This window comes from Alosa alosa, chromosome 13 (assembly GCF_017589495.1).
Source record: "Alosa alosa isolate M-15738 ecotype Scorff River chromosome 13, AALO_Geno_1.1, whole genome shotgun sequence".
Classification (NCBI taxonomy): domain Eukaryota; kingdom Metazoa; phylum Chordata; class Actinopteri; order Clupeiformes; family Clupeidae; genus Alosa; species Alosa alosa.
Genome location: NC_063201.1, coordinates 5,009,321 through 5,035,211, shown reverse-complemented (window position 1 = coordinate 5,035,211; position 25,891 = coordinate 5,009,321). Strand labels below are relative to the sequence as shown.

Genomic DNA, 25,891 nt, shown 5'->3' with positions numbered 1-25,891 from the left:
TTCATCTAACATGTGATTATCTTGTGATCACATTTCCAGTAGACCAATAATATCACAAGACCCACAACACACACACACAGATACACACACACATGGCCACATCACACACACAGATACACACACACACACACACACACACACAGATACACACAGGATGGCCACATCTCACCCGTGCGTTTGAACTGACGCGTCCACATGCATTTCCCAGAGGAGGTGCACTTGGGGCAGTCGGAGGCCTCGCAGCTGGTCTCGGCGCAGTTGCTGGACAGAAAGACCTCACGCTGGTTGATCTTGCAGTCGTGCTCCGATGTGCAGCTCACGGTGCTGCTCATGCACGCGCCCTCAGGGCAGTTGGTGCACCACTTACACTGCAGGGCAGGCTGGGGTGGGAGAGAGAGAGAGAGATACAGACCCAGTGGGAGGCTCAGTATGGATCTCACACACACACACACACACACACACACACACACACAGCATTTCTCTCATGTCTTCTCCCTGCCTCGCTCTGTGCCTGTAAACATCTCACACACACAAGAGGCGCTCTCGGATTCTTCTGAAGTGTATCTTTTCATGTTCAGGCCAATTCACGCCAGAGATTCAGCAGAAGACAAAACTGTTGCAGAACATCAGATGATCAGAAATGAGATGCAGTGGTGTGAATTTTAGAGCAGCAAACCATCATTGCAAACCATCTGATGCAGGTGTGAAAGATCCATCTCAAATTGCAACAAGTTACTGGTTTTCAGTAACTGCCGCTCGTCTTGTCATGAGTCAAAGTCAAAAAGTCAGCTTTATTGTCAATTTCTTCACATGTTCCAGACATACAAAGAGATCGAAATTACGTTTCTCACTATCCCACGGTGAAGACAAGACATATTTTGCCAATTAAGGTCCACAGACAAACATAACATTCAAGTAAACAAAAAAGTAAGTAAATAAGTAAATAAGAGGGCACATATAATAATGAAAAAATTATTTGGTCAGAGCTGGCGCTAACTGCCGGAGGGGATTTTGAATGGTATGTCTCCCACAGCACATGTACACACAGATGCACATCTAAGTTCTATTTAGTTTCTACTGACCGCCAGAGGTGGTGCTTTCAGCACCTGAATGTCCATCGCACGCATGTGCAGGTCGAGTGTTTGTATCAACAAAGTGACCTGGGTGATGTACTGTACGCCCTGTGCCCTGGCACAAAAGGTAAGCACACCCAGGAAGTGACCTCTTTGCATCTTCTCGCGTTGGCAAGCAGGTTTTGGAGTTTCAAAAAGATTTTGGCGTCGCTGGAAATCTCGTTACTCAAACGGGTTGGAGCTGTGAATTTACCTCCGTCGAAAGACTGCGACTAGCCCCCTTAAAACGATTGCACTCATTACATCGAAGTTAAGACCAATTTTTTTATTGACGTTGGGTTACGGTCACACCGCATGGCCAACTTATAGTCAGCTGTGTCAGTGTTCACGCCGTTCCTGAAGCTGTGTCAAAGAGCATAGGAGTTACCTCTTTGGTTAAATAACCTTGCATCAATTAGCCTAGGTGAACATATGGCGGAGATTCCCTCCCGCATACGTTCTTTTCTTGTAGCGGAAGGGTGACTATTGGTCCCACACTCTGGTGAGCCGCCTTCTAAAGGGGGTTCAGCGACTGAGGCCTCCTCAAAGAAACCCAGTGCCCTCCTGGGACTTGCCCGTTGCATGCACTGTGAAACCCCCATTTGAACCCCTGGGGGGTATAGAGTTGAACTGGCTGTCCATGAAGATAGCCTTTCTCTTGGCCATTACATCAGCAAAGCGGGTAGGAGAACTACATAACTTGTCCATAAGCAGAGTGTCTGCGGGGGTACAGGAGTAACCTTATGGCCATAACCCCTCTTTTCTACCAAACACCTATTCGTCCTCATACATCAACCACCCCCTTAGGCTGGCAGCCTTTGAACCCCACGATCAGGGGTCTGAACGGGTTTAGCGCTGAGCTTTTGTGCCTCGTACGGGCACTCAGGGTTTATCTTCAGAGGACCACCCAAATCCGGCAATCAGACGCATTGTTTGTCTGTCATACAGGACCAAAACGAGGCCTTGCCATGTCCATACAGCGGCTAACAAGATGGGCCACATCGGCTGTGCTTACAGGAGCAGTGGTCTCCCAACCCCCTCTCATGTGCGGGGCCACTCCACAAGGAGTGTGTCCACTTTATGGGCAGTCCTACGAGGCGTGCCCCTCTCAGACATTTGTGCAGCAGCATCATGGGCCTCAACCTGCACATTTGCTAGATTCTACAGGGTGGATGTCGTACCACATAACCCAGTGGCTGCAGCTGTACTTCCTACGCCTTCACAGCATCCCTAACAGCCTTCACAGCATCCCTAACAGTAACAACTCCTCCTGACTTTGTTGATATTAGCCATCCAGGTGCTGAAAGCACCGCCTCTGGCGGTCAGTAGAAACGAAATGGAACGATGGTTACGTATGTAACCGTGGTTCTACGAGTTCAGCACAACAGTCACTCGGAACACTCGGAAGAGGTCACTTCCTGGATGGGCCTGCCTTTTGTGCCAGGCCACAGGGCGTACATCACCCAGGTCACTTTGTTGATACAAACACTCGACCTGCACATGCGTGCGATGGGCACCTGGATTCCATCGCATTCGTTCTATCCGAACCTCATAGAACAGTGCATTTCGTTCCATCCGAAACTCATAGAACCGCAATTACATACGTAACCATCATTACCTGGCCCTGGGGTATTGGGAGTAAGTCAACATGAGTAGTGTGTGTGTGTGTGTGTTTAGCATAGCATGTATGTGTGTGTTGGTGTGTGGTGAGCGATCTGGTGCATCCCCCTGGTGGATGCTACACATTGGTGGTGGTTAATGAGGTTCCTTCACTATAAAGCACTATAGAAATGGCAAGTTGTTGTTGTTTACCTGTATGGGGCTGGAGAAGGTTTTGGGGTGTCGGGCGAGGCACTCGCTGCAGGTCTTGAGCCTGCGGCACTCATCAGGCAAGCGAGGGGTCGAGGAACAGGGCGACTGGAGACTGGAACAGCCCAGCCTGAGAGAGAGAGAGAGAGAGAGAGAAAGAGAGAAAGAGAGAGAAAGAGAGAGAGAGAGAGAGAGAGAGAGAGAGAGATTAAAGAGGGGCATTAGATGACATTCAAACAGTGAGGGGGAAAAAAGAACACAAATGCACAAGGTTACTGAGAGTGAAACACCAATCACATGCCTCCAAACTAGTATAGGTACCGTGTTATGTTGTGCACAGTGTAGATACAGTCAACAGGATCCTGGTACTGTAAATGTGTGTGTCTGTGTGTGTGTGTGTGTGTGTGCATGCCTGAGTGTGTATGTGTGTGCCTGAGTGCATGTGTGAGCAAGTGTGAGCAAGTGTGAGCAAGTGTGTGTGTGTGTGTGTGTGTGTGTGTGTGTGTGTGTGAGCAAGTGTGTGTGTGTGTGAGCAAGTGTGTGTGTGTGTGTGTGTGTGAGTACCTCTCGGCCATGTCGGAGGAGGCACAGGAGCCGCGGCACCACACACAGCTGCCCGTGCTGCTGTTGCAGGCGTCCTGCGAGGTCAGCAGCACGCAGGGGTCAGAGGGCAGCGTCAGGGTCAGCAGGCGGCCCAGGGTCACGCCGTTGAAGCCGCCCGACAAAAACAGCGTGCCGTCCAAACCCGCCATGGCCAGCGACACCGAACGGTTCACAGGGTCACCCACACCAGAGCCTGGACAGCGGGAATGAACAGAGGTCCACAGAGATGGAGCAGATGAAGAGATATAAAGAGAGGAAGAAAGAGGGGAAGAGAGACAGAGATGTTGACAGACAAAGAAATTGCCTGATGATGGTCATCTGACCGAAACGTTGCAATAAAAAGCTAGAATTGCAAATGAAGACAGTGTGCGGAGGCTTTCTACTTCCTTTGACAGACAAAGAAACCAATATGGTTATTACACACGTATAGGATTCATGATTGGATAAAGTTGAACTGAAATTGAGCGGAAATGTTTGTGTGAGTAGGACATATGGCGGCACAGTACCAGGCTGGATCCAGGTGTTGCAGTTGATCTGGTAGAGGGAGACGATGTTGCTGTAGTCCTCCTCTCCCGTGCGGCCGCCCACGATCACCATGGTGTCCTTCAGCAGGGCCGCCGCGTGGAAGAAACGAGACAGGGGCTGCATGCGGACGAGATGGTCAGAGGAAGAGAGAGAGAGACAAAAACAAACGAAAAACACAGAAAATGAGTGGGGGATTAAGAGAGAGAAAAGAACAGAACATAGATATGATAGATCAGATAGATATCAGATAGATATGATCATTTTTCATTTAGTACTTTGATTCAGTACTGTATTTACTGTATGACATGTCTTGTTTTCATTGAGCGAATCAGTCTTTATTCTTTAGCCTCGGAGGTTACGGGCCCAGGAGAGGACATGACCGCTACCTTGTTGCCCTGTGAGGGCACCAGCAGGGACCAGGTGAGGATGTGACCGCTACCTTAATCACCCCTAAGCACATTATGTGGATACTGTTTTAGACTTGATTTAGATTCAGTGTTATTTAGTATAATTTGTATTTTAGTATATTCTTTATCTTCTACTGTCCTTATTGCTTAGTTGTGTTTTTATATTATATACGTTTATTACTTTTTCTTGCTGTTAGTGAATGTTGTGTGTGATGTCTCTATGCTACTGAGACCTTGAATTTCCCCTTGGGGATCAATAAAGTATCTATCTACCTTGTTGCCCTGTGAGGGCACCAGCAGGGACCAGGTGAGGTTGGGGTAGTAGAGGCTGTAGAGCTCTCCGGAAGGTTCCACAGCCTCTACATGGAAGCGGTATCCTCCGAACACATACACCGCGTCCGTCTGCTCGTGGTACACTGCTGTGTGGCCATACAGACCTGACGACGAAGAGGAGACAGCAAACATTCAAGATGGAGGCCAAGAGGGGTTTTCAGTTCCTCACATGACCATATAAGGACATCTAAAACAGTGAAGCCATCGTATAGCATGTGTATGTCCAGAGAATTTTAAGCATTTTGTGTTTCTCGCTTGTTCTCGCTTCTCACGGGACTTCCTGATTCAGACACTGCCGGGATGCTAGTGCAGACTGTTTTTTCAGCAAGGCTGTTTTTTTGCTAGAAGACGGCAGAGGGAGCAGGTAAAGCCGCCATTCTCGCCACAACAGGTCATTTAACCATCACAATGACTTCTGAACTGTTTTATTAAGTTGAAAATGTTGCATAGGGGGCCAAATGTAAAGACAAATGTATGCTCTTCTATAGAACCTTCTGACAATGATTACTTCTGATCCTGCTAAATAGTGGTAGAGTATGGATACTACACAGAATTTGCGTTGGAAGAAAGTCGTTTTCCGTCTCTGAGGTTTTGTACCTGTGGGTGGAGTGCCGGTGTGCGGGGCGATGGTCCAGTTGCCGGTGTGTGGGCTGAACTCCAGCAGGAGGTGGTTGAAGCCGTTTTCAGGGGAATAGCCCCCAATCAGCAGCACAGTGGAGTCTCGACGCACCGTCAGCGTGTGGCCTGCCACCGGGGGCAGCAGTGAGCTCTACAGGGGGAGGGGGGAGAGAGGGAGATCGATGAAGAAAGAGGAAGAGAGGTGTTGACAAAAATAAGTGAGAGAGTTTTAATTAAACCATTCCACTTACCACCCTAATTCTGCTCCGATTTAAGCAAACTCAGCAGTCCTAAAACTTATGTGGGTATAACAGGTGGCAATAAGAAGATAATATAAAAAAAAACAATCCACGGGTAAGCACCTTGTACTCTTTCCACACCAGGCTGCTCAGGTTGAGGCTCCATGTGTCATTGGCCACTCCCTTCTGCGTGACTCCACCTACTACCAGCATCATGTTGTGATTGACGGCTGACATTAGATCGTGATTGGACACGAGAGCAGCGGCGTGGTGGTACCGTGCGGCAGGGGTGGAGCTTTCCTCCACTGAGCTGGTCAGCATCTGAGTCCAACGCCTCTCTGGCACAGAGTACCTGAACCAACCACAAAACAGTTCCACTCAATCAATACCCTTTGATATTGATGAGACTTTTGGTCAAAGGACATGAAAGAGGGGTCACAGCTGTCCTACCTGTAGACATTTCCCAGAATGCCCTGTGAGAGTGAGAGGCCACCGTACATCCAGAGAGTGTTCTGAGGACCGGCCACCATGGAGTGACCCATCCTGTGGAGGAATCGGTGGGCTTGGTTCTGTAGGGGAGAGAGGAAAGCATAAGCATAATTCAATGGAAGTGGGTCAGACCAGTTAGCTATATAGCCTATAGCTAAAAGAGAGCAATAGGTTAACTGGTCTAACCCACTTAAAGTCAGTTATGCTAAGGTAAACTAACAGTGTAAGACTGGGTAATTGCATGCTCAGTGAAGAGAGGGATATGAGTCCTCTTATCGAACTCTGGGGTAGATGGTAAATAAGCCTATTTCCAAAAAAGTTGCCGTGTCCCTTGACACACAGGGGCCCCTGCGGTGCACTCCGCTTTTGGCGTTTGATTACATTAGATTCCATTGTTTTCAACACAACCGGCGAACCCTTTTTGAGAGTGTTGGCACTCATGTCAGCACTTTGCTTAAAGGGGTGGTTCAGGATTTTGGACATAGGACCTCATTTCCAAGTAAGCAAGTGTGATATTTATCAGTGTAGACCGTTTTCAACACGCCATCCAGTCATTCTAATTGCAGAGTTAAGCGAGGTGCTAGGCTAAGCGCTAGTCAACGGTATGTGCTAGCCTGCCACTAAAAACAGTCTTACCTACCCAAAAGGACACTCGAGGCAAATTCCAAATGTCGATGTAAATGTCTGTGTTGATAGAATAGTGTAAGAAATACAACTACCCTCGCATCAGCGTTGCAATAGTTATACTTTTTGTTCCTGAAGTTGGTAGTAGTCATTTTGCATCTCAGCGGCAGACTGATATTATCAAGGCTACTACTAGGTATCCCCATTGGAGTGCGCTTTACTGTTTTACTTTTTTTTGTAGCAGTACTACTAACTGGAGCAAGTATAATTCGCGCTGCTAAGACACTAGTCCCTCAAAATGTAATCGATTCGTTGAAATGCAAGGATAGAATAATGTTAGAAATAAAACTATCAATACAGACATTTACATCGATAGTCTGGCGTTATAATTTATTTGCCTTGGGTGTACTTTGGAGTGGGTAAGACTGTTTTTAGTGGCAGGCTAGCACATACCGTTGACTTGGCGCTAGCCTAGCACCTCGCGAACTCTGCAATTAGAACGACTGGATGAAACGTGTTGAAAACGGTCTCCACTGATAAATATCACACTTGTTTACTTGGAAATGAGGTCCTATGTCCAAAATCCTGAACCACCCCTTTAAGTATTAGCCCTTGATTTAAGGAAGTGAGTGTGTGTGTGTGTGTGTGTGTGTGTGTGTGTGTGTGTGTGTGTGTGTGTGTGTGTCTCACAAACTTAAAACCATTCTACATCAGTAAGCACTTCTAAAACACTACTCTAAAGTGGTGCATTTCATTTTGATGCAATGAAGCAGAAGTGTGTTTACAGCTGTAAGGGTTTTCACCTGTGTGTAAAGGCCTATTCACACCAAGAACGATTACAATAACGATAACTATAACCATAACGATAAAAGCGTTCACACTGAACAACGATAAACAAAGTCGCTCCTTGTGTTAATGAATGTGACGGTTAAAATTCTATGGGTTCTGATTGGCTATTAGTTTTTTATCGTTCTCAAAATCGCTCTGAAAGTCATCCCCAACGGTATCGTTCTTCATGTCGTTATCGTTATAGTTAATGTGTGAACGTCGTCATTCATATTAACGAGAACAATATTTATTTATAGTTATAGTTATCGTTATTGTTCTTGGTGTGAATGGGCCTTAATGCTCAATAAGCTAAGAGTGTGTGTGTGTGTGTGTGTGTTTCCCCCACCGCTGTGAGCTGAGTGTCCAGCAGGGTCTTCCACACCATGTTGTTGGGAGTGTGAGGAGAGGAGCAGTCAGCCCCAGCCCAGCCTTCAGCACACACACACACTCCAAGAGTCTGCACACACACAGAGGAAAGATTAAGCAACTTAGTAACACTTCAACAGACAATGTCCACATACTGTAGTTTACGTTGTAGCTCATATACTGTATAATAAACCCCACCAAACAATATTCTTTGGTTAAACCAAAGAATTCTTCTTTTGGTAAACCCCACCTCCAATAACCTGCTTGTTTAAAGCAAAAACGATCCACTGATTTTAAGATGTTCTGAGACACTTGTTTACCTTCTTAAAGCTACACACACACACACACACACACACACACACACACACACACACACACACACACACACACACACACACACACACACACACACACACACACACACACAGCAAATACATGTACACACACAGATCAAGAGGTCCATCTTACCACGTTGCAGGTCCCTCGGTCGTCCTCTAAGCCACAGTTCTTGGGGCAGATGGGCCGGTCACACTGCGGTCCTCCGTAACCATGGGGACACTGGCACAGGCCCTGGTGGCAGCGGGAACCGGCTGGACACGACGAGGCATCGTCCTCCGCCTCCTCCTTCCCAGAAGGCTCTTCTTCACAGCGCCGCACCCAGAAGGAGGCATTGAAGCCCTGCGGCTGAGTGGAGGAGACGTTGGCCTCGAAGTAGACGGAGATAACGCCTGGAAGAGGGAAGGAAGGATGGCAGAGGGGAGAGCAGAAAGACATCTTAGTCTTAATGCAGAGCTCGGCCCACTTCGACCCAATTTTAGCCCCGACTCTGACAGTCCAACCCATCAAACTACAGAAATAGCCTGAATTCCTGTCAGATTGGATACAATCTGTTGTGCAGTTCGAGCAGGGTCACAACAACCAATCAAAAGATGAAAACAAAATTACTTTGCCATTATTATCAATCAAATTATATTTTTGTTTCATTACATTACATTTAGCAGACACTTCTTGACCAAAGTGACTTACATATGTCAGCTATATTACAAGGGATCACATGTCCCCGGAGCAACTTGGGGTTAAGTGCCTTGCTCAAGGGCACAGCGGTGGAAGCTGGACATTGAACCGACAACTCTCAGGCTACTGTACGCTAGCCCAGCTCCTTAATCGCTACACTACCACCACCCTACAGGCTACTGCATCGCCAGTCTCCTCTAACCGCTACACTACCACCAATTCTACAGGCTACTGCACGCCAGCCCGCTCATAATCGCTACACTACCACCACCCACACAGGCTACTGCACGCTAGCCCGGCTCCTTAACCGCTACACTACCACCACCCTACAGGCTACTGCACGCTAGCCCGGCTCCTTAACCACTACACTACCACCACCCTACAGGCTACTGCACGCTAGCCCAGCTCCTTAACCGCTACACTACCACCACCCCACTACCACCGTTTCATTTTATGTTTTGGGGACGGCCTGCCAGTCTATTCTCAAAACCCAAAGTGGCCCTTGAACAGAAAGTTTGCGCACCCCTAATTTAGTGTGTTAGTGTGACTACTGCAGCTGCCAGCACAGACACATAAGACAACAGCAGGAGAAGAGGATGCTCACCAGAGGTGGCTTCCACTGTGATTGGCTGAGTGCGGGTCGTGCCACAGAATGCTCCAATCAGGTTGTGGTCGGAGTGCACCACGCCATTTCCCAGGAAGCGAGGGAGGCCGTCAAACACGTAAACAAAGGAATTCTGTGGGAGGGGCAGAGGGAGAGAGAGAGAGAGAGAGAGAGAGAGAGAGAGAGAGAGAGAGAGAGAGAGAGAGAGAAATGAACTAAATCCTAAAGTTTCTAAATCCTATAATTCTAAATCCTAAAGAGGGGCTTGCTCACTGGCACAAACGTGGCACTGGCACTAAACATACGATCATGCATATAAAACACACGGAACGTGCAGACACAAGTAACCACAGGTGGCAGTATAGTACGGTGTGTGTATGTGTGTGTACACATGAGTTGGTCAGTACTCACGCTGCACTGCGTGTGGGAGTCTGGGTGGAGTGTGAGGGCGACGTGCGGGCAGGACTGTCCGGGCGCACAGGGCACCAGGTCCTGGGAGACGGACAGCACCCACAGGCAGTGAGAGAGGCCCGCCGCGCTCTGGACGCCGTACTCGCCCACCGCGCGGTGCCAGCCCAAAGAGGAGGAGAGCGGCAGCGGCGAGGAGGAGGACGAGGACGAGGACGAGAGCACCACCGAACGGCCCTGGCACTGACGGAAACACGTGCCGTTGCTCCTGAACGAGGGAAGGAGGGAGAGAGAGAGAGAGAGATCAATAAGAAGAAATGATTGAGAATGGCAGGAAAGGTCACAGCAGAGATGGACCTCTCTACAGAGTAAATGCCACTACTTTCCTGCCAAGAACATGAATCACGGGAGTGATTGGCAAAGGTAAAAAAAAAGGAAAATATATCGTAGGCACTCCTAACTCTATTCCCCCACCCGATTTGTTCCGACGACGGTTCCTCGGACTCTCCGATGGTTAGAGCACTCTAGTGGACTATAGTGTTGGCATCAGATATATTTACATCACCTACACTTCAGAAAAATTCATGAGGCAAATCCATGCAAGGTGGCAAAAGTGCAGGCCTTAAAGAGAATATATATGGGGCAAATACTAGGGGTGTCTGGGGGCATGCTCCCCCGGAAGAACATTTTGAAAAATAACCCTTTAAATGATGACATCTGATGACTTTTATGGGAAGTATTGATACATTGACATACATATATTTCAAACATTATAGCATATTACAATACAGCCTATAAGGCCTAAAGAAAACTAGTTTATAATAGAGCAAAGTAGATGTAGCCTATAGACCTACACAAGACTAAACCAAATATGGCTGAAATATATAGGCCATCATGATCATTTTGCCAACAGTGACGCAGAACCATGGATTTTTTCCATTTATAACATGTTTTGTTTATAACTTAAACCAACATTGAGTTAAAATGTTGACTAAATTATTTACTATAATTCCTACTTGATGATAATAATATATAGCCTGCCCCTAACAGTCCTCTGGGCCACGACAAAAATAGTGAATCATGTGATAGGCCTACTGATATTTTGATGCTGATTGAAGAGGGGTGCAACTTGAAGGCTGTTGATATTTCAGTTCCAAAGATAATCAAATTACACCTATTCCTCTCCTCCCAAAGTAACACTGTAGGTCCTACACCTTTGATCTCAAGACATCCACCATAAACGCTACGCTTTTCTCATGGTTAGATGGCATCCTGAAATATGTTTTAGACAGTACAAGGTTCACGGAGGTGAACCGCGGATAAACGCGAAATGACAAGGGTGTTAACTAAACAATGTAGTAGGCCTAAGGTAAACAGGTTTTGGAAAACCTGTAAGGTCTGTCACAGCTAACTTCAAGCACAGCTTACACGCCAAGCCGAAATTAAAATTCAATATCAGCATCAATGAGATTCATTATCGAAAATCCTGACAGCGAACCCGAAATAACGCCAAAAGCGAGGGGACTTCATACATGATGTCTTTTAAATCAATTTGTTGACCTTTTACCGCTTCATGGCTTCTGCTGAGAAGTGCCACACACACTGAACTTGAATCAAGCATTCTTCAGAACGAGCTGATCAACCGGGCTACTTTCACTTTCAATGAAATCTAGTAAACGGAATACACTACAAGTGGCGTGATATTCGGAAAGATGTGAAGCACAAAACCCGTCGTCGTTATCAGCGGCCTGTGGCCTGTGTTATGCAGAAATATAGCCTACCTCTGACCGACAGACCCCCGCCCCCCCCTCTAAATAAAAACTCATCGGATCTATACGAATTGCGTGGGTCTCATTTTCAAGTCGAAATAAATGGAATTCCGTTTAAAAACGGAAGAATCACACCCCTGATGAATACTTATCTCATTCTACAGTCTTTAATAAAGTTGTTGCTTAGCTGATTGCATGTTTGTGAACTAGTCAATGACACTGTTCAACATTGAGGCATCAAACAAATGACTTCTTGCCGCAACCCTGACGTACCTGGGGTCGCCGTAGTAGCCGGGCAGGCAGGTGTCGCAGTGCGGGCCCTGGGTGTGGTGGGTGCAGTAGCACTGGCCCGTCTGGTTGTGGCAGTAGCCCTGCAGTGGGTCACCGTGCCCATTACACTGGCACGGCACGCAGCCTCCGCCACTTGCCAGCGCCGAGCCGAAGCTGCCCGGCCGACACACCTCACAGTGGGGACCCGTCGTCCAGTCTGGAGCAGAGAGGAGAGGAGGGGAGAGTTGAGAGGAGAGAGGAGAGGAGAGGAGAGGAGAGGAGAGGAGAGGAGGGGAGAGGAGAGAGGAGAGAGGAGAGAGGAGAGAGGAGAGAGGAGAGAAGAGGAGAGGAGAGCAAAGAGTTATAATGATTAGCTGATTACTGTGTTCGATGCAACTACTGAAACAAGTGTTGAAATGAATTTAACCACTGATAGACAAGTGTGATTAGTGAAATGAATTTAACCACTGATGATAGACAAGTGTGATTAGTGAAATGAATTTAACCACTGATAGACAAGTGTGATTAGTGAAATGATCATTATTTGGGTGAAAAAAAGAAGAAAAGAGTAAATGTTTTGTGCCAAGAGGCATTCCAATTATTTTAATCATAATAAACAAGAGGCATTCCAATTATTTTAATCATAATAAACAAAGGGATACATTGTCTTGGCAATCTGATGCAGCCGCTCTTCAAACAAAACAAATTCACTTGTTTACAGACAAGTCAAAACTGCTGGTCCTGGTATACACACACACACACACACACGTCACCTTTTATCCCAACAACAGACTTAAAACTGAACTGTGATCAGTGAGGAATACTAAGTTCTCCTCACTACCCTCCCATATATCATTCTCGTTAACAACAACAGTGATCCTTAAAAGTAGCAACTCTGTGCTTAGTCTCCGTAGAGGAGACCTGGTGGCCTCTCAGTCTGCTGCTGCTGTTGCTTTGGGTGGGTTTTGGAGCATCTGACCCCTCATCTGACTGACCTTTCTAAGAACAGACATCGGACACAGCTGGAGGCGGTGGGATATTATGCTGGAGATGAGAGCTGTGACTCGGCCTTCACATGCTACGCCACAGTGTAATAGGGATAATCTCCATGAAGACGGCGAGGTAAGAATAGTCTGATGTCCAGACACGTTGTCCCATTTCAATTAAACTGTTATTGTTGCCATGAACTACATCTGTCTGGGAAAAAAACTGCTACTGACTTGCAATAAATTGCGAAAGAAAGTAGTCAACTAGTCTGTCGTTTGATAACAACCATGCAATTCATGAAATGCATGATATAACCCAATATAGAAAAAATACTGCATGGAAAAATATTGCTTTTCATAAATGCCTTGACATATTTCAACATGTTACCAACAAAATACTTGGCCCAAAAATGATTAAATCCCAACTTTCCATGTCTGGAATTGACTTCCTTGAGACTCTATGATATTCAATGAAATGGCATGACCCATGGGAACCCTGAGACAAACACAGACACACGCTGGCTCACCTTGGCAGTCGTCGCAGATGCCGGGAGCCGTGATGCAGGTGCTGTGGAAGTTGCAGCCGCAGTCTACGTCACACTCGACCCCACTCAGCACCAGCGTGGCTGGGTCAGACGTCCAGCCCAGGGAGCACTCGCACACGAACCTGGGGCTCCCGCTGCACCGACCCTGACGACACTCATTATAGCAGCTGGAAAGAGACATGACAAGAAATGTCCATTCAGCTCAAACTCTAACCCTGAAACAAATGACTGCTACAACTCTTCGTAAGCAACAGAGAGAGAAAACAAAAACAGACAGATTCAAAGACAGGGAGAAAATTGTAAACAGAAGTACAGTTATCTGCCAGAAAGATAAAGATACCAAGAATGGAGGCATATTCATATTAGAGAACATCAGAGAGATGATCAGAGAGAAAACGATGGTCAGAGAGACAGATCAAGTCCCACTACAATCTCTGAAGAATCAGACGTAGTAAAGAAGAGCTGGCCAAGAGAGAGACAGGAGGAAAAACTGAAAGAAGAAAGAGACGGAGAGAAAGGCCGACAGGTTCCATGTGACACTCACGTTTGGTTGCAGTGATGGACGCCGTCGCCGGTGTAGCCGCGGTCGCAGTGGCACTCGTACGAGGTGGGCGTGTTGACGCAGGTGGCGGAGGAGTGGCAGTTGTGCAGGCCCAGTCGACACTCCTCCACGTCCGGGCAGGAGGGGTAGGACCAGACCGAGTCACCCTGCTGCGCCTCCATGCCCTCCATGCCATCCAGCAGCTCCTCCTCAAACTCCTCCATCTCCAGGTCCAGCAGACGCGGAGGAGACAACGTGGGGGGGTCAGGCCTTCAGTGGGCAGTATGGGAGGGGTGGGGAGAGGAGGGGGGGGGAGAAGGGGAGGGGAGAGGAGAGGAGGAGAGGAGAGGTGGGGAGAGGAGAGGAGGAGAGAGGAGAGGAGAGGAGAGGAGGAGGAGAGGAGGAGGAGAGGAGAAGAGAGGAGAAGAGAGGAGAGGAGGAGGGAGGGGGGAGAGGAGAGGAGGAGGAGGAGGTAGGGAGGAAAGGGAGGAGAGAGGAGAGGAGAGGAGAGGTGGGGAGAGGTGGAGGAGGAGGAGAGAGGAGAGGAGAGGGGAGGAGAGGTGGGGAGAGGAGAAGAGAGGAGGGGAGAGGAGGAGAGAGGAGGAGAGAAGAGGTGGGGAGAGGAGAGGAGAGGAGAGAGGAGGAGAGGAGAAGAGGGGAGAGGAGAGGAGAGGAGGGGAGAGGGGAGGAGAGGTGGGGAGAGGAGAGGAGAGGAGAGGTGGGGAGAGGTGGGGAGAGAAGTGGAGAGGTGGAGAGAGGAGAGGAGGGGAGAGGAGCAAATTAGTTGTATTGTTTCCACACTGGATATTTGGTCAATATTGCCATTTCTGAATAATGTGGTCCTGTCAGGCATGCTTTCTGTGGTCATCTATGGTTCTGTAAAAGACGTTTCTGGATGGATTGGACTTTGTATGTATTCTGGATGTGGATGTCTCACCTGGAGGCGCGCACCTCAGCTACAGCCATGCTGCAGTTGGTGGCTGACGGGTCCTCCATGCCTGACCAGTCACCTTTCAGACACCTGCCACACACACACACGCACACGCACACGCACACACATGCACACACACACACACGCATGCGCACACGCACACGCGCACACGCACAGACACAGACGCAGACGCACAGACACACAGACACACACGCACACAAAATCAGTTGAGTTCAAATAGGCAGAAACTCAAATCAGTTCTAGACATTGACGAGAGAAGAGATATCAGATATCACCAAAATCCAAAAGTACTACTGTTCTGGTAAAAAAAAAAAAAAATCCAGCACGCTGAGAGTAGCACGAGTGTGTGATGTGAATGTGTGAGAGAAACACGAGTGTGTGATGTGAATGTGTGAGAGTAGCGTGAGTGTGTGATGTGAATGTGTGAGAGTAGCATGAGTGTGTGATGTGAATGTGTGAGGGCTCCCGTACCTGCCGATGGTGGGGTTGTTATAGTCGCCGCACCAGCCACACTGGAAGGTCTGCAGGCACTCTGAGCACGTGTTCAGAGCAGAACACTGCTTACACTGAGGAACAGAGTGAACACTGGGGGAGAGAGAGAGAGAGGGAGAGAGAGAAAGAGGGAAAGGGGGAGGAGAGAGGGAGAGAGGGAGAGAGAGAGAGAGGGAGAGAGAGAGAGAGGAGAGGGAGAGGGGAGAGAGAGGGCAGGGAGAGAGAGAGGAGAGGGAGAGGGGGAGGAGAGAGGGAGAGAGGGAGAGAGAGAGAGAGAGGGAGAGAGAGAAAGGGGGGAGGAAAGAGGGAGAGAGGACAAAGGAGGAAATACAGCAGAAAGCAGGAGAGATGGATGATGGAAAAGGAAATGGAAAGTGAGAGATCCTCGATGTCATGGATGTCATGGTTGTCATGGTTACTGGGGGCCATTTACCTGTCGTACCAGTCCCTGCACTCCCCGTAGGGAAACTTGGTGAGGTAGGCGGCAAAGTAGAAGCATGTCTGGGCTGATTCACACCACGCACACTGACTGGAGTTTGCCAGACACTCCCCACATGTTCGCCTCCTGAGAGAGAGAGAGAGACAGACAGAGAGAGAGAGAGAGAGAGAGAGAGAGAGAGAGAGAGAGAGAGAGAGAGGTATTCTTTGAGGTTAATGCTTCCATCATAATTAATCTTTCACAGTTCTTCTTCACTGCAACATCTCTACAGTAGTTCTGAGTTCTAGTTCCAAAACTTTGTGTGAACTTAAGAATAAGCAAACTGACAACTAGGCTACTCGTTTCCCAGAAGCCTCTGATAAATGTGTCCTACAGCACTGCAAAGGTCAAAATCTCCTATGCACTATGAAGGACATCTATGGGACAGTGCTCACTTTCTCCTTCCCTCTACATAGTCAAGAGGGGGGAGAGCCCAGTCATTTAAGGACAAGGCCTGGAGAGGTGGGGGTTACTGGTATGTTGACATGAAAGGCTAATTGTCCTGAATTGAATGTAACTACATGTACTGATCTATATCTAAACAATTACATCCACATTGCATTTGGCTTTGATCCAAAGGGTATGGGGCAAACATACAGGCTTAGAGAATACGTGGAAAATCTACAGTTTCTCAGGGTGGAGTCTCCTTGGGTCCGCTGGGGAACATCCCAAGAATAAACCCCCTTCTACTTCAGAAGCCCTTGTGACGTCTGTCTAGAAATCGCCTTTGTGTGATGATGACATTAAAGCTTCTGTTGTCTTGTCAACCACATACCACACACAAGCAGAGAATAGAGGGAGGGGTCAACTCACTGATTGCAGACTTTAGGACACCCTGCAGGATGGCGGATGGAGCCCTCCTGTCGCCCGCGGCGACTGCACTGGCTGTCCCCCTTTTTGGGGTAGTTGAACTGCCACTCGCAGTACGGGTCCTGCAGCAAAAAAGCAACACACAGCCCATCAACCCCGATGACAACACACAGCCTATCAACCCCGATGGCAACACACAGACTATTCTGACCAACACAGGACAATCGATCCATTACAAACCTCAGAAGCATGACACTGAGAGGGGGGTCTTGTTACCTGGGAGCAGGCGGCGCAGTCCCGGTACTCGTCACACAGGGTGCAGTGCTGCGGTGCCAGCAGCAGGTGGCGCTCGGCCCCGTCCTCAGGCTCGCGGCAGGGCGGCTGGCTGGAGTTGTCCCGCGACTGGCACTGGTTGAGCGTGGGGCACCAGCCGCACGACTGGTCCGACAGGCAGGCCAGGCACGAGTGGTACTCCCAGCATGCGTCCGAGCGGAAGGGCTCCAGGAAGAGGAACGAGATCTCCTGCAGGGAGACACAAATAGAGTTTGAACAAGGCGATGTCTGCTGTGCACACAGTTCACATGTTGAAAGAGTTCTCTTTAAGCTCTGTGTGTGGTGTGTGTGTGTGTGTGTGTGTGCATACATGCTTGCGCAGTATAAGAATCACATTTTGTAATCATATCATATTAAGTATGCATGAAAGGGCAGTGCTGAATCTGGGTCAAGATTTAAATTTGCTTATTGTGTGTACATGTGTGGGTGTACACGTGTGCGAGCGTGATGGCTGGAACAGGAAAAATAATTGTTCTTTTTTTCATAATTTTGCTATATAACCAGTTGATTTATGTGTTTTAAGGAAAGATGTACAGTACTGTCGGTCCTATGCAGAGGAAGATGACATTAGTCACTACCATAGGGAGGGGAAGTGCCTCCAACCACACACACACACACACACCTACCATCTTCTCAGCTTATCTGTCTGCTTATCTGTCTGTATACTGAAAACTCTCTTTGCTTACCAACAACAAGGGAGAGTCCCTGCATCTCTGTGCGAGTATTTGTGTGTTACTCAGTATGTGCATTCATGGACATGGACGTGAACGTGTGTGTGTGTGTGTGTAGATAGATAGATAGATACTTTATTGATCCCCAGGGGAAATTCAAGGTCTCAGCAGCATACATACAACACAAACACATTCTTTAACAGCAGAAGAGTAATTAAAAATATATAATATAAAAAAAACACAACTAAGCAGTAAAAGGACAGTAGAAGATAAAGAATATGCTAAATATACTAAAATACAAATTATACTAACACTTAATACAATATATAAAAATATACTAAAATACAAATAACAAAATTACAAATTATACTAACACTTAATCTAAATCAATTCTAAAAACAGTATCCACATAGTGGTGATTAATAAATCAGAGGCGCTTGCAATGACTGAGGCAGGGACTGAGCCTGTGATTCTCTGTGCATAGTAAGGTATGGTAAGGTGCTCTAAGGTGCTCTGTGTGAATGAGTGTCATGGTGGTAGTGCAATGGTGATAGTGGTCATGGTGATCGTGCAAATGAGTAAGTCCAACAGTGCAACAATGCAGAAATAAAGTAAAGTAAAGTCTATATATCTATATATTTAACTATTTAAGAAAATGTATAAGTGTGGCCACAGTTCGTGGCATGGAGGGGGGTGTTATGCATATGTGCTAATGTGCTAATATAGCACGCAAACAGTGAGGCATAAAGACAGTGGTACAAGTGGCTAGTGGACAGACAGTACCAAACATGGAGGGGATGAAGAGGCAGACAGACTATGCAGAGAAGTCTATCTCTCCTCTTCCCTTAAGTGAGGCATTGAACAGTTCAATGGCCCTGGGGACAAAATGACTTTCTCAGTCTGTCAGTTGTGCAAGGCAGTGAGCGAAGTCTCCAGCTGATCAGGCTCTTCTGTTTAACAATAGTGCTGTGGAGTGGGTGACACTCATTGTCCAAGATGTTGATCAGTTTGTTCAGGGTCCTTTTGTCAGATAGTGAAGTGTGTGTGTGTGTGTGTGTGTGTGTGTGCATGTACGTCTGTGAAACTCATACATATCCCCCTGGTGTGTGTGCGTGCGTGCGTGCGTGTGTGTGCGTGCATGTATGTATGTGTGTCTGTATAACTCACACTTCCCCCCGGCGCTCGTGTGTGTGTGTATATGTGTGTGTGCGTGCGTGTGTGTGGGCATGTGTGTGCGTCTGTATAACTCACGCTTCCCCCCCTGCTGTGTGTGTGTGTAATTCACGCTTCCCCCCTGGTGTGTGTGTGTGTGTGTGTGTGTGTCTGTATAACTCACACTTCCCCCCTGCTGTGTGTGTGTGTGTGTGTGTGTGTGTGTAATTCACGCTTCCCCCCTCCTGTGTGTGTGTGTATATATATGTGTGTGTGCGTGCGTGTGTGTGTGGGCATGTGTGTGCGTCTGTATAACTCACGCTTCCCCCCTCCTGTGTGTGTGTGTATATATACATGTGTGTGTGTGCGTGTGGGCATGTGTGTGCGTCTGTATAACTCACACTTCCCCCTGGCAGAGTGGTGCGGTTCCAGGTGAGTGCCATCTCGCTGGACTGCCCCGAGCCCGAGCTGTTGAGGTAGCCCTCGGCCTGCACCAGGTAGCGGTTGCCCCGCGTCAGGTTCTGGAAGAGGCGCTGACCGAGATTGGGCCGACTCAGCAGACGCGTCTCCTTCTCCTGCTGCGCCCCCCAATAACCCACCACGTCCGTCTGCAGCGGGCACACACACACACACACACACACACACACACACACACACACACACACACACAGCTCAAGAAACATACCAAGCACAGAGAGACCGACACACACACACACACACCACACACCGCTCAAGAAACATACCAGCAGAACTATTATCTGAATTCAGAGGTTGCGATCATATTAGCAAAACATAGGTGTTTGCAAACAGTTTTCCGTTTTGCCCTAAGCTCTTTGCAAATGGTTGAGAAGACTCGCAAGCGTTCTGAAGAAGTAGTTCTCTGTGAACATACAGGGGAGATGGACGAAGGGTTACCGTACAAAAATAAGTTTCAAATTGAAGAGGTCAGAGAAAACTTTGCAGTTCACTGCGCAGGTTCGCCTCAGTTCTAAGGAATTTGAATGCACCACTGCTACCTGCTGGCAGGGTGAGGAGCCCCTTCAGGATTCTACCTTGGTGTGAGGGAGCGGGGGAGAAACAACAAATAATCTTCCTACTCGCTGACGTGATCCTTGAGAATAGTGGAATCCTTACTGCACTTTACTTTTGAGGTGTTCAAGCACAAGGTTTTGTTGATGCTTCTTGAACTTGAGTCATGAAAATGCAATTACACATTTTGCTCACCAACAGTGGTGCGGAGTTTCACTCACTGGGATTAGTGGTGTCTCAAAATGCAATGTGGAGCATTCTAAACAAAACCCAGTGAATTACATACAGTGCAGACAAACTCAGAACGCTCCAATGATCACATTTAAGTTCAACAATATCCCTTGACTGTTTTGCTTTCAGAGTCTGCCTACAACATTTTTACTATGCTACATTTCTCCACCTCTTCACTCATCCCTCTCTCTATCACTTTACTCATCCCTCTCTCACCAGCTCTAGGGAGTTGGGGCCGGCGGCCATCTTGGCGGTGAAGTAGAGCCTCTGGATGCGTGCCCAGACGGAGACACTGTCGGAGGGGGAGGGGGAGCTCCAGAGAGGGTGGATGAAGCCGCGGAACTGCATGGTCACGTCCATCTCCGTGGAGGGGTTCAGGATGATGGAGGTGCTCTGTAGGATGGACACCCCAGAGGAAAGAGAGAGGAGAGGGATGGTCAGGGAAAGGGAGAGGAGGAGATCTCCGTGGGAGGAGGGAGGAGGAGGGAAAGAGGAGGGAGAGGGAGGAGGTGTAGGGAGAGAGAAAGACAGGAGGAGGAGAGGAGAGGAAGAGGTGGGAAAAGAGGGAAGAGGAGGAAGAGGAAAAGAGGATGTTACCACACACTGCTTTTCGACAGGGAGAGAAGTAGTTCAAGAGGATGAGGAGGAGAAAAGGAAAGGAGACATAATGGTCTGAAGGAGGGTTATGTTAAAAGATAACAACACAGACTCTTCAACTCCAACATTAAGAAAGAAATAAAAGTCATAGAAAAAAAGATAATGAAAAAAAAAAAAAAAAATAAGGACGAAAAGCACAGAAACAAAACAGAAACAAAACAAAAGAGGACCGCGACACAGCCACAGAGACAGAGACAGAGAGATGGGACAGGGCTCGAAATTAACTTTTTTTCTCAGTGTCCCGAAGCTGTCCTGAATTCTACTTGGCACTGTCCCGGACTTAACCACCAGTGTCCCAAATTCAAGTTCTTGTTTTTTCCCATTCTACATAATAAACAGCATAATAATCAGTAGGCTAACTTGCATCACTTAATTAACTCGTTCTGGTCCACCATGTCAGATCTGAACAATTTATTAAACACAATTTTATTAACATTAATCATCTGCTGTTTCACACAACACTCATTTTTTTCAAGAGCGCTTTTTTGGCTCTTTTTTTTGAGTTGTACTAGGCGTTCTCGTTGTCCATCGTTTTGACTGACAGCGTTGTAAAACATTCGTCAATAATCTATTTTCACGTGTCTTTAATTTCAATGTCAGTTTGGTGTGATGTCATGGCCACAGATCTCAGTGAAAACAATTAGGCGTGGGAAATTACCGCAAGCTGTCAGATGGCTACTCTCCTGCCGTGCTCTCACCCTCTTGTGCACACTCAAATCGTTCCCAATTAAATAAAGTAGCAAAACGGAGTTAGATCTGCTGCAACTATCCCGATGTAACAAGCTGTTTTGACATTGTAAACGTTCTCTAAGAAGAGTGTAAAAGCAGTTTGCGAAGCCTGGCGTCGTCTATTGATGGAAAACATAGCGGCGGTCTATGATAACCTAAATCCTCGGCAGGCCAGATTAAAGTGCGTGGCGGGCCGGATCTATGATAAATTAATAAAATGATCGGGGGCGGATTAAAGTGCGTGGCGGGCGCGGTTTGGACACCTAGCCTTAGAACTGCCACAGCGAAATGTCAAATGCTAACTTAAATAACTGTTATCATTGTTATAGGCTACCTTGCAACACTATCGTTTTGTCAAATCGCTGTTGCAGTAGGCTATTTAGCTCAGCATGATATTGGTGACGTTTGTCACTGACAGAAAAACAGGCGTTTTAGTCAGAGAGGACTGTCATCTCGTCTGTCATGAAAACAAATGCCATTTACCTGCCTGCTAGTTAGGTAAGTTAACCTCTATATCGGAAAGTGACCCATTAGGCCTACCGCCCGTCACTTAATATTCATTTAACCAATTAAATGGCCGTTCCTAAGGAAACATAAACACCCAGCCCATTTGGGTATCTTACTATATTTGTACCAAAATAACATTGTAGCCTACCATGATTTGAAGAGCAGTAGCCTAAACAGTGTTGTAAGGCTGCGTGTAGGCTACAAAACCACTTATTTACAGATCAGCTGGCTGGCTGCTTTTTGCCAGCTGCCCGTTCATGCCAGGTCAATGTTGTATCATTTTTTATCCAGGCGAGAAAGATACGTTTAGATTCCCATGTGAACAGTTTAGGAAAAAAGTACCTATTTTGAAATTTGCTTTGCCATTTTTCCTACTGTCCCAGAGTTGTCCCAGACAGCATTCTATTGTGTCCCGGAAGCATTTTTTATGGTCCCCGGGACGTCGGGACATCGTTAAATTTGAGCCCTGGAGATGGGAGTGGACACACAGAGAGACAGAGAGATGGGAGTGGACACACAGAGAGACAGAGAGATGGGAGTGGACACACAGATGCCTGAGGGCTGACTGGCCTACAGCAGGCGCAGGAGAAGGGGCACCAGCTGCCCAGGAGAGCGGGAGTCTCACTGCCCTGTGCTCTGGAGAGAGAGAGAGAGAGAGAGAGAGAGAGAGAGAGAGAGAGAGAGAGAGAGAGAGAGAGATCAGCCTTGTCGAGACTCGCGACTGGTTCTTGAGGGGCGGGGTGGTGGAAGGTGAGCAGGTGCACTCCCGGGACATAGTTCTCGGTGCGACAGGAGTGGAGGGAGGTCAGGAAACCCCTCCCCGCCCCCCCACCAGCCGTGAGATCCCCACGGTCCACGCACCTGCGCGCCTCTGCAGAGGGGTCAAAGGTCAGAGGTCACACACACTCACTCTCACACACACACACACACTGCGGCTGCCGAATACATTACACCGATGCGATTAAAAGTAAAACCACTTATTTTCTACTTTACAGATAATGCTGACCTGCACCTGACATCGAAAGCCTCTACAGTGAATCCACAGCTATGGAGGTTTTCTATGCTGCTTGCGTAAATCAGACTGTGGCGTCTGACAGTGATGCGCTACTCGTGTGGAAAAGGGGATGAGCTGGTCATGGTCTCCCACAAGGACACGCAGCCTCAGTAAGAGTAGTGGTTCTGTAGTCCACTCGGAGTGGTCAGCGGTGAAATACAGACTCACTGGATATACTGAGGGTGCAGACGCTGTATGAGAGACCGATGCGGCTCAGCCTAAGTCACTTAAGAGTGTCCGAATCCTATTAGGCTACGTGCAGACTTAACCTATTTGTAAGCTCCTCTAGCTCAACTGATACCAGGCGGCCCACATGATGCAGACAATAACTGATCAACGTGTTTTTAGCTGGCAACTACTTACCACTACAACAACACCCCATAGCGTTTGCTACTGAAGCGATTTAACGGCAAGAAAAACAATCTGACCCCTTGACCTCACCAGCCCTCACCTGAGACAGGTAAGCAGGACTCGTTCTGGACACACCAGCCCAGGTCGCTGGGGGCACGGGGCAGGGCACCGGCGGTGCCGCTGAACATCACGCACGACTGGCAGTCGGACAGGAACCGGGCCAGACCCAGACAGCCGTTACTACCACACTAGGAAGAGAGAGAGGGAGACGGGTCAGCCAAGGCACAGGTGCTTTATACAGGACATACAGTACAGGCAGTGGACAAGAGGCAGTGGACAAGAGCTAACGCACGAGAATAAAATGAAGAACAAGTGGAGAGGGAAAGAGAGAGAGGGGGCGGTGAGGGAGAGAAAGAGAGAGAGAGAGAAAGAGGGAGAGAGAGAGGGAGAAAAAGAGGGACATTTGTTGTGGGAGTAAGGGTATAGGAGTTACCGGATTTGTAGGCTGGTATTCCCGACAGCGGCCCTCACACCAACTGCATTCTGGGTTTTTCAAACAAATGCTCTCATCTGGGGCTTCAGCACACAACGCATCCTGTCACACACACACACACACACACACACACACACACACACACACACACACACACACACACACACACACACACACACACACACACACACACACACACAGACACAGACACAGACACAGACACACACACACACAGAGAGAGGGAGAGGGAAAAAAAGCAAATCAATGAATCTACTGTGCTATGACTCACTCATACATTACATAACCATTCAAAAACACACCTACACCACAAACAGTGGTTCATTAACTGTGAAGGCTGAGGAAGGCTTTGTTTTTCCCCTTAAGGCTAAAGCACACAGGTTGAGGTCAGGAGCCCTGAGCTGTTTGGAGCCGGTCACCCTGGGTCTCTGTGAGCACTCACTCTCTTCTCCGGGTCGCTGCTGACAAACAACGGGACCTTGTACGCCACCAGGTCGCTCCGCGCAACGCCACTGTAGCCCCCGGCAACCAGGAGCACACGGCCCTCCATGACGCCGGCAACATGGGAGTAGCGACCTCTCACTGCATGGCCCCCTGAGAGGAGAGGAGAGAGGGAACAGAGTGGGGCGAGGAAGAGAGAGGGGGAGGGCAGAGAGAGAGAGTGGATGAGAGAGAAAGAGAGAGAGAGATAGAGCGAGATAGAGAGAGAGGAAAGGAAATGAGTTATCTGAGCACTCAGATAGGATTAGATAATTGTGTGGTGCTACAGGTGAATCGATGAGCGTCTCTATGGAGGTGTTTTGTGCTGTGTCTGCTGTTGGACACTCTTATTGTAGACATCTTATAGGAACACACTGCTGTGTTTATTTAATGCGTTTGGTTTCACACAAATGTGTTATGAATTGAAGATCTGAATTTGTGTCAAGCAGGAGCAAAGAGGAGGTGGCAGCCAAAGCACTGGAGCTGAGTTCAGACAGTCCTGAAATCACTGGCCTGAGACTGGACATCTCCCGGCCCTGACCACGGAGGCTCTCAACTCCTCCTGACCGAAGGCATCAAACCTGTATGGACTACTGTGATTCACTCACTGTTGACGTTCTTCCCAGCAGACACCCACTGGTGGCAGCCCAGGTGGTAGAAGAAGATCTCGTCGTCATAGCACTTCTCCTCCTGGTAGTGAATGTGAACGTTCCCTCCTGAACGAGGAGAGGACGGGAGAAGAGATGGGGGGGGGGGGCAATCAATATATAAGAAATATTCAACTACAACTTACAATAAGTATAAGTATATATACTATTTTGATCCGTGAGGGAAATTTGGTCTCTGCATTTATCCCAATCCGTGAATTAGTGAAACACACTCAGCACACAGTGAGGTGAAGCACACACTAATCCCGACGCAGTGAGCTGCCTGCTACAGCGGCGCTCGGGGAGCAGTGAGGGGTTAGGTGCCTTGCTCAAGGGCACTTCAGCCGTGACTACTGGTTGGGGTTACAAGTCCGAAGCGCTAACCAGTAGGCCATGGTTGCCCCCCAAAAAACTAAGTATTTACCAACTATTCAAAGAACTGATCTAATCACAAGAGCACTCAATTCACACAGCATGTGGTTGGAGGCAAGGAACAGCAATGAGGAAGGAATCTAGGAATTTAGTTCCTGAGACGTCAGAGCGGGAGCTGTGACGTACCGTACACCACCATGTAGTTGCCGATGATGGTGGCCGAGTGGAAGGCCCTCTCGCGCGGGCCATGGGCCGTGAAGCGCGAGCGGAAGCTGGTCCAGAAGCGCTGGTCCACGTGGAAGGCGTCGGTGGAGTTGACGCGCTGACTGAATCTGTGAGAGGGAA

General features: G+C 48.1%; 1 protein-coding gene across 1 annotated transcript in view; it reads right to left on the bottom strand.

The window, feature by feature from the left end:
• The window catches only part of megf8 (multiple EGF-like-domains 8), a 46,604-nt gene that overhangs the window by 9,207 nt on the left and 11,506 nt on the right, over nucleotides 1-25,891 (bottom strand). The window contains exons 9-36 of the mRNA XM_048262005.1: nucleotides 25,733-25,878; nucleotides 25,136-25,243; nucleotides 24,490-24,641; nucleotides 24,030-24,131; nucleotides 23,637-23,784; nucleotides 22,860-23,002; nucleotides 20,455-20,661; nucleotides 19,380-19,586; nucleotides 17,099-17,344; nucleotides 16,826-16,944; nucleotides 15,968-16,099; nucleotides 15,514-15,627; nucleotides 15,028-15,111; nucleotides 14,094-14,360; nucleotides 13,532-13,716; nucleotides 12,022-12,235; nucleotides 9,983-10,247; nucleotides 9,572-9,704; nucleotides 8,422-8,681; nucleotides 7,934-8,044; nucleotides 6,097-6,215; nucleotides 5,770-5,998; nucleotides 5,387-5,558; nucleotides 4,730-4,893; nucleotides 4,031-4,166; nucleotides 3,486-3,717; nucleotides 2,925-3,051; nucleotides 170-380 (exon numbers count right to left, since the gene is read on the bottom strand). Coding sequence (XP_048117962.1) covers nucleotides 170-380; nucleotides 2,925-3,051; nucleotides 3,486-3,717; nucleotides 4,031-4,166; nucleotides 4,730-4,893; nucleotides 5,387-5,558; nucleotides 5,770-5,998; nucleotides 6,097-6,215; nucleotides 7,934-8,044; nucleotides 8,422-8,681; nucleotides 9,572-9,704; nucleotides 9,983-10,247; nucleotides 12,022-12,235; nucleotides 13,532-13,716; nucleotides 14,094-14,360; nucleotides 15,028-15,111; nucleotides 15,514-15,627; nucleotides 15,968-16,099; nucleotides 16,826-16,944; nucleotides 17,099-17,344; nucleotides 19,380-19,586; nucleotides 20,455-20,661; nucleotides 22,860-23,002; nucleotides 23,637-23,784; nucleotides 24,030-24,131; nucleotides 24,490-24,641; nucleotides 25,136-25,243; nucleotides 25,733-25,878 — 4,733 coding nt within the window. The remainder of the gene's footprint in view (nucleotides 1-169; nucleotides 381-2,924; nucleotides 3,052-3,485; nucleotides 3,718-4,030; nucleotides 4,167-4,729; nucleotides 4,894-5,386; nucleotides 5,559-5,769; nucleotides 5,999-6,096; nucleotides 6,216-7,933; nucleotides 8,045-8,421; nucleotides 8,682-9,571; nucleotides 9,705-9,982; nucleotides 10,248-12,021; nucleotides 12,236-13,531; nucleotides 13,717-14,093; nucleotides 14,361-15,027; nucleotides 15,112-15,513; nucleotides 15,628-15,967; nucleotides 16,100-16,825; nucleotides 16,945-17,098; nucleotides 17,345-19,379; nucleotides 19,587-20,454; nucleotides 20,662-22,859; nucleotides 23,003-23,636; nucleotides 23,785-24,029; nucleotides 24,132-24,489; nucleotides 24,642-25,135; nucleotides 25,244-25,732; nucleotides 25,879-25,891) is intronic.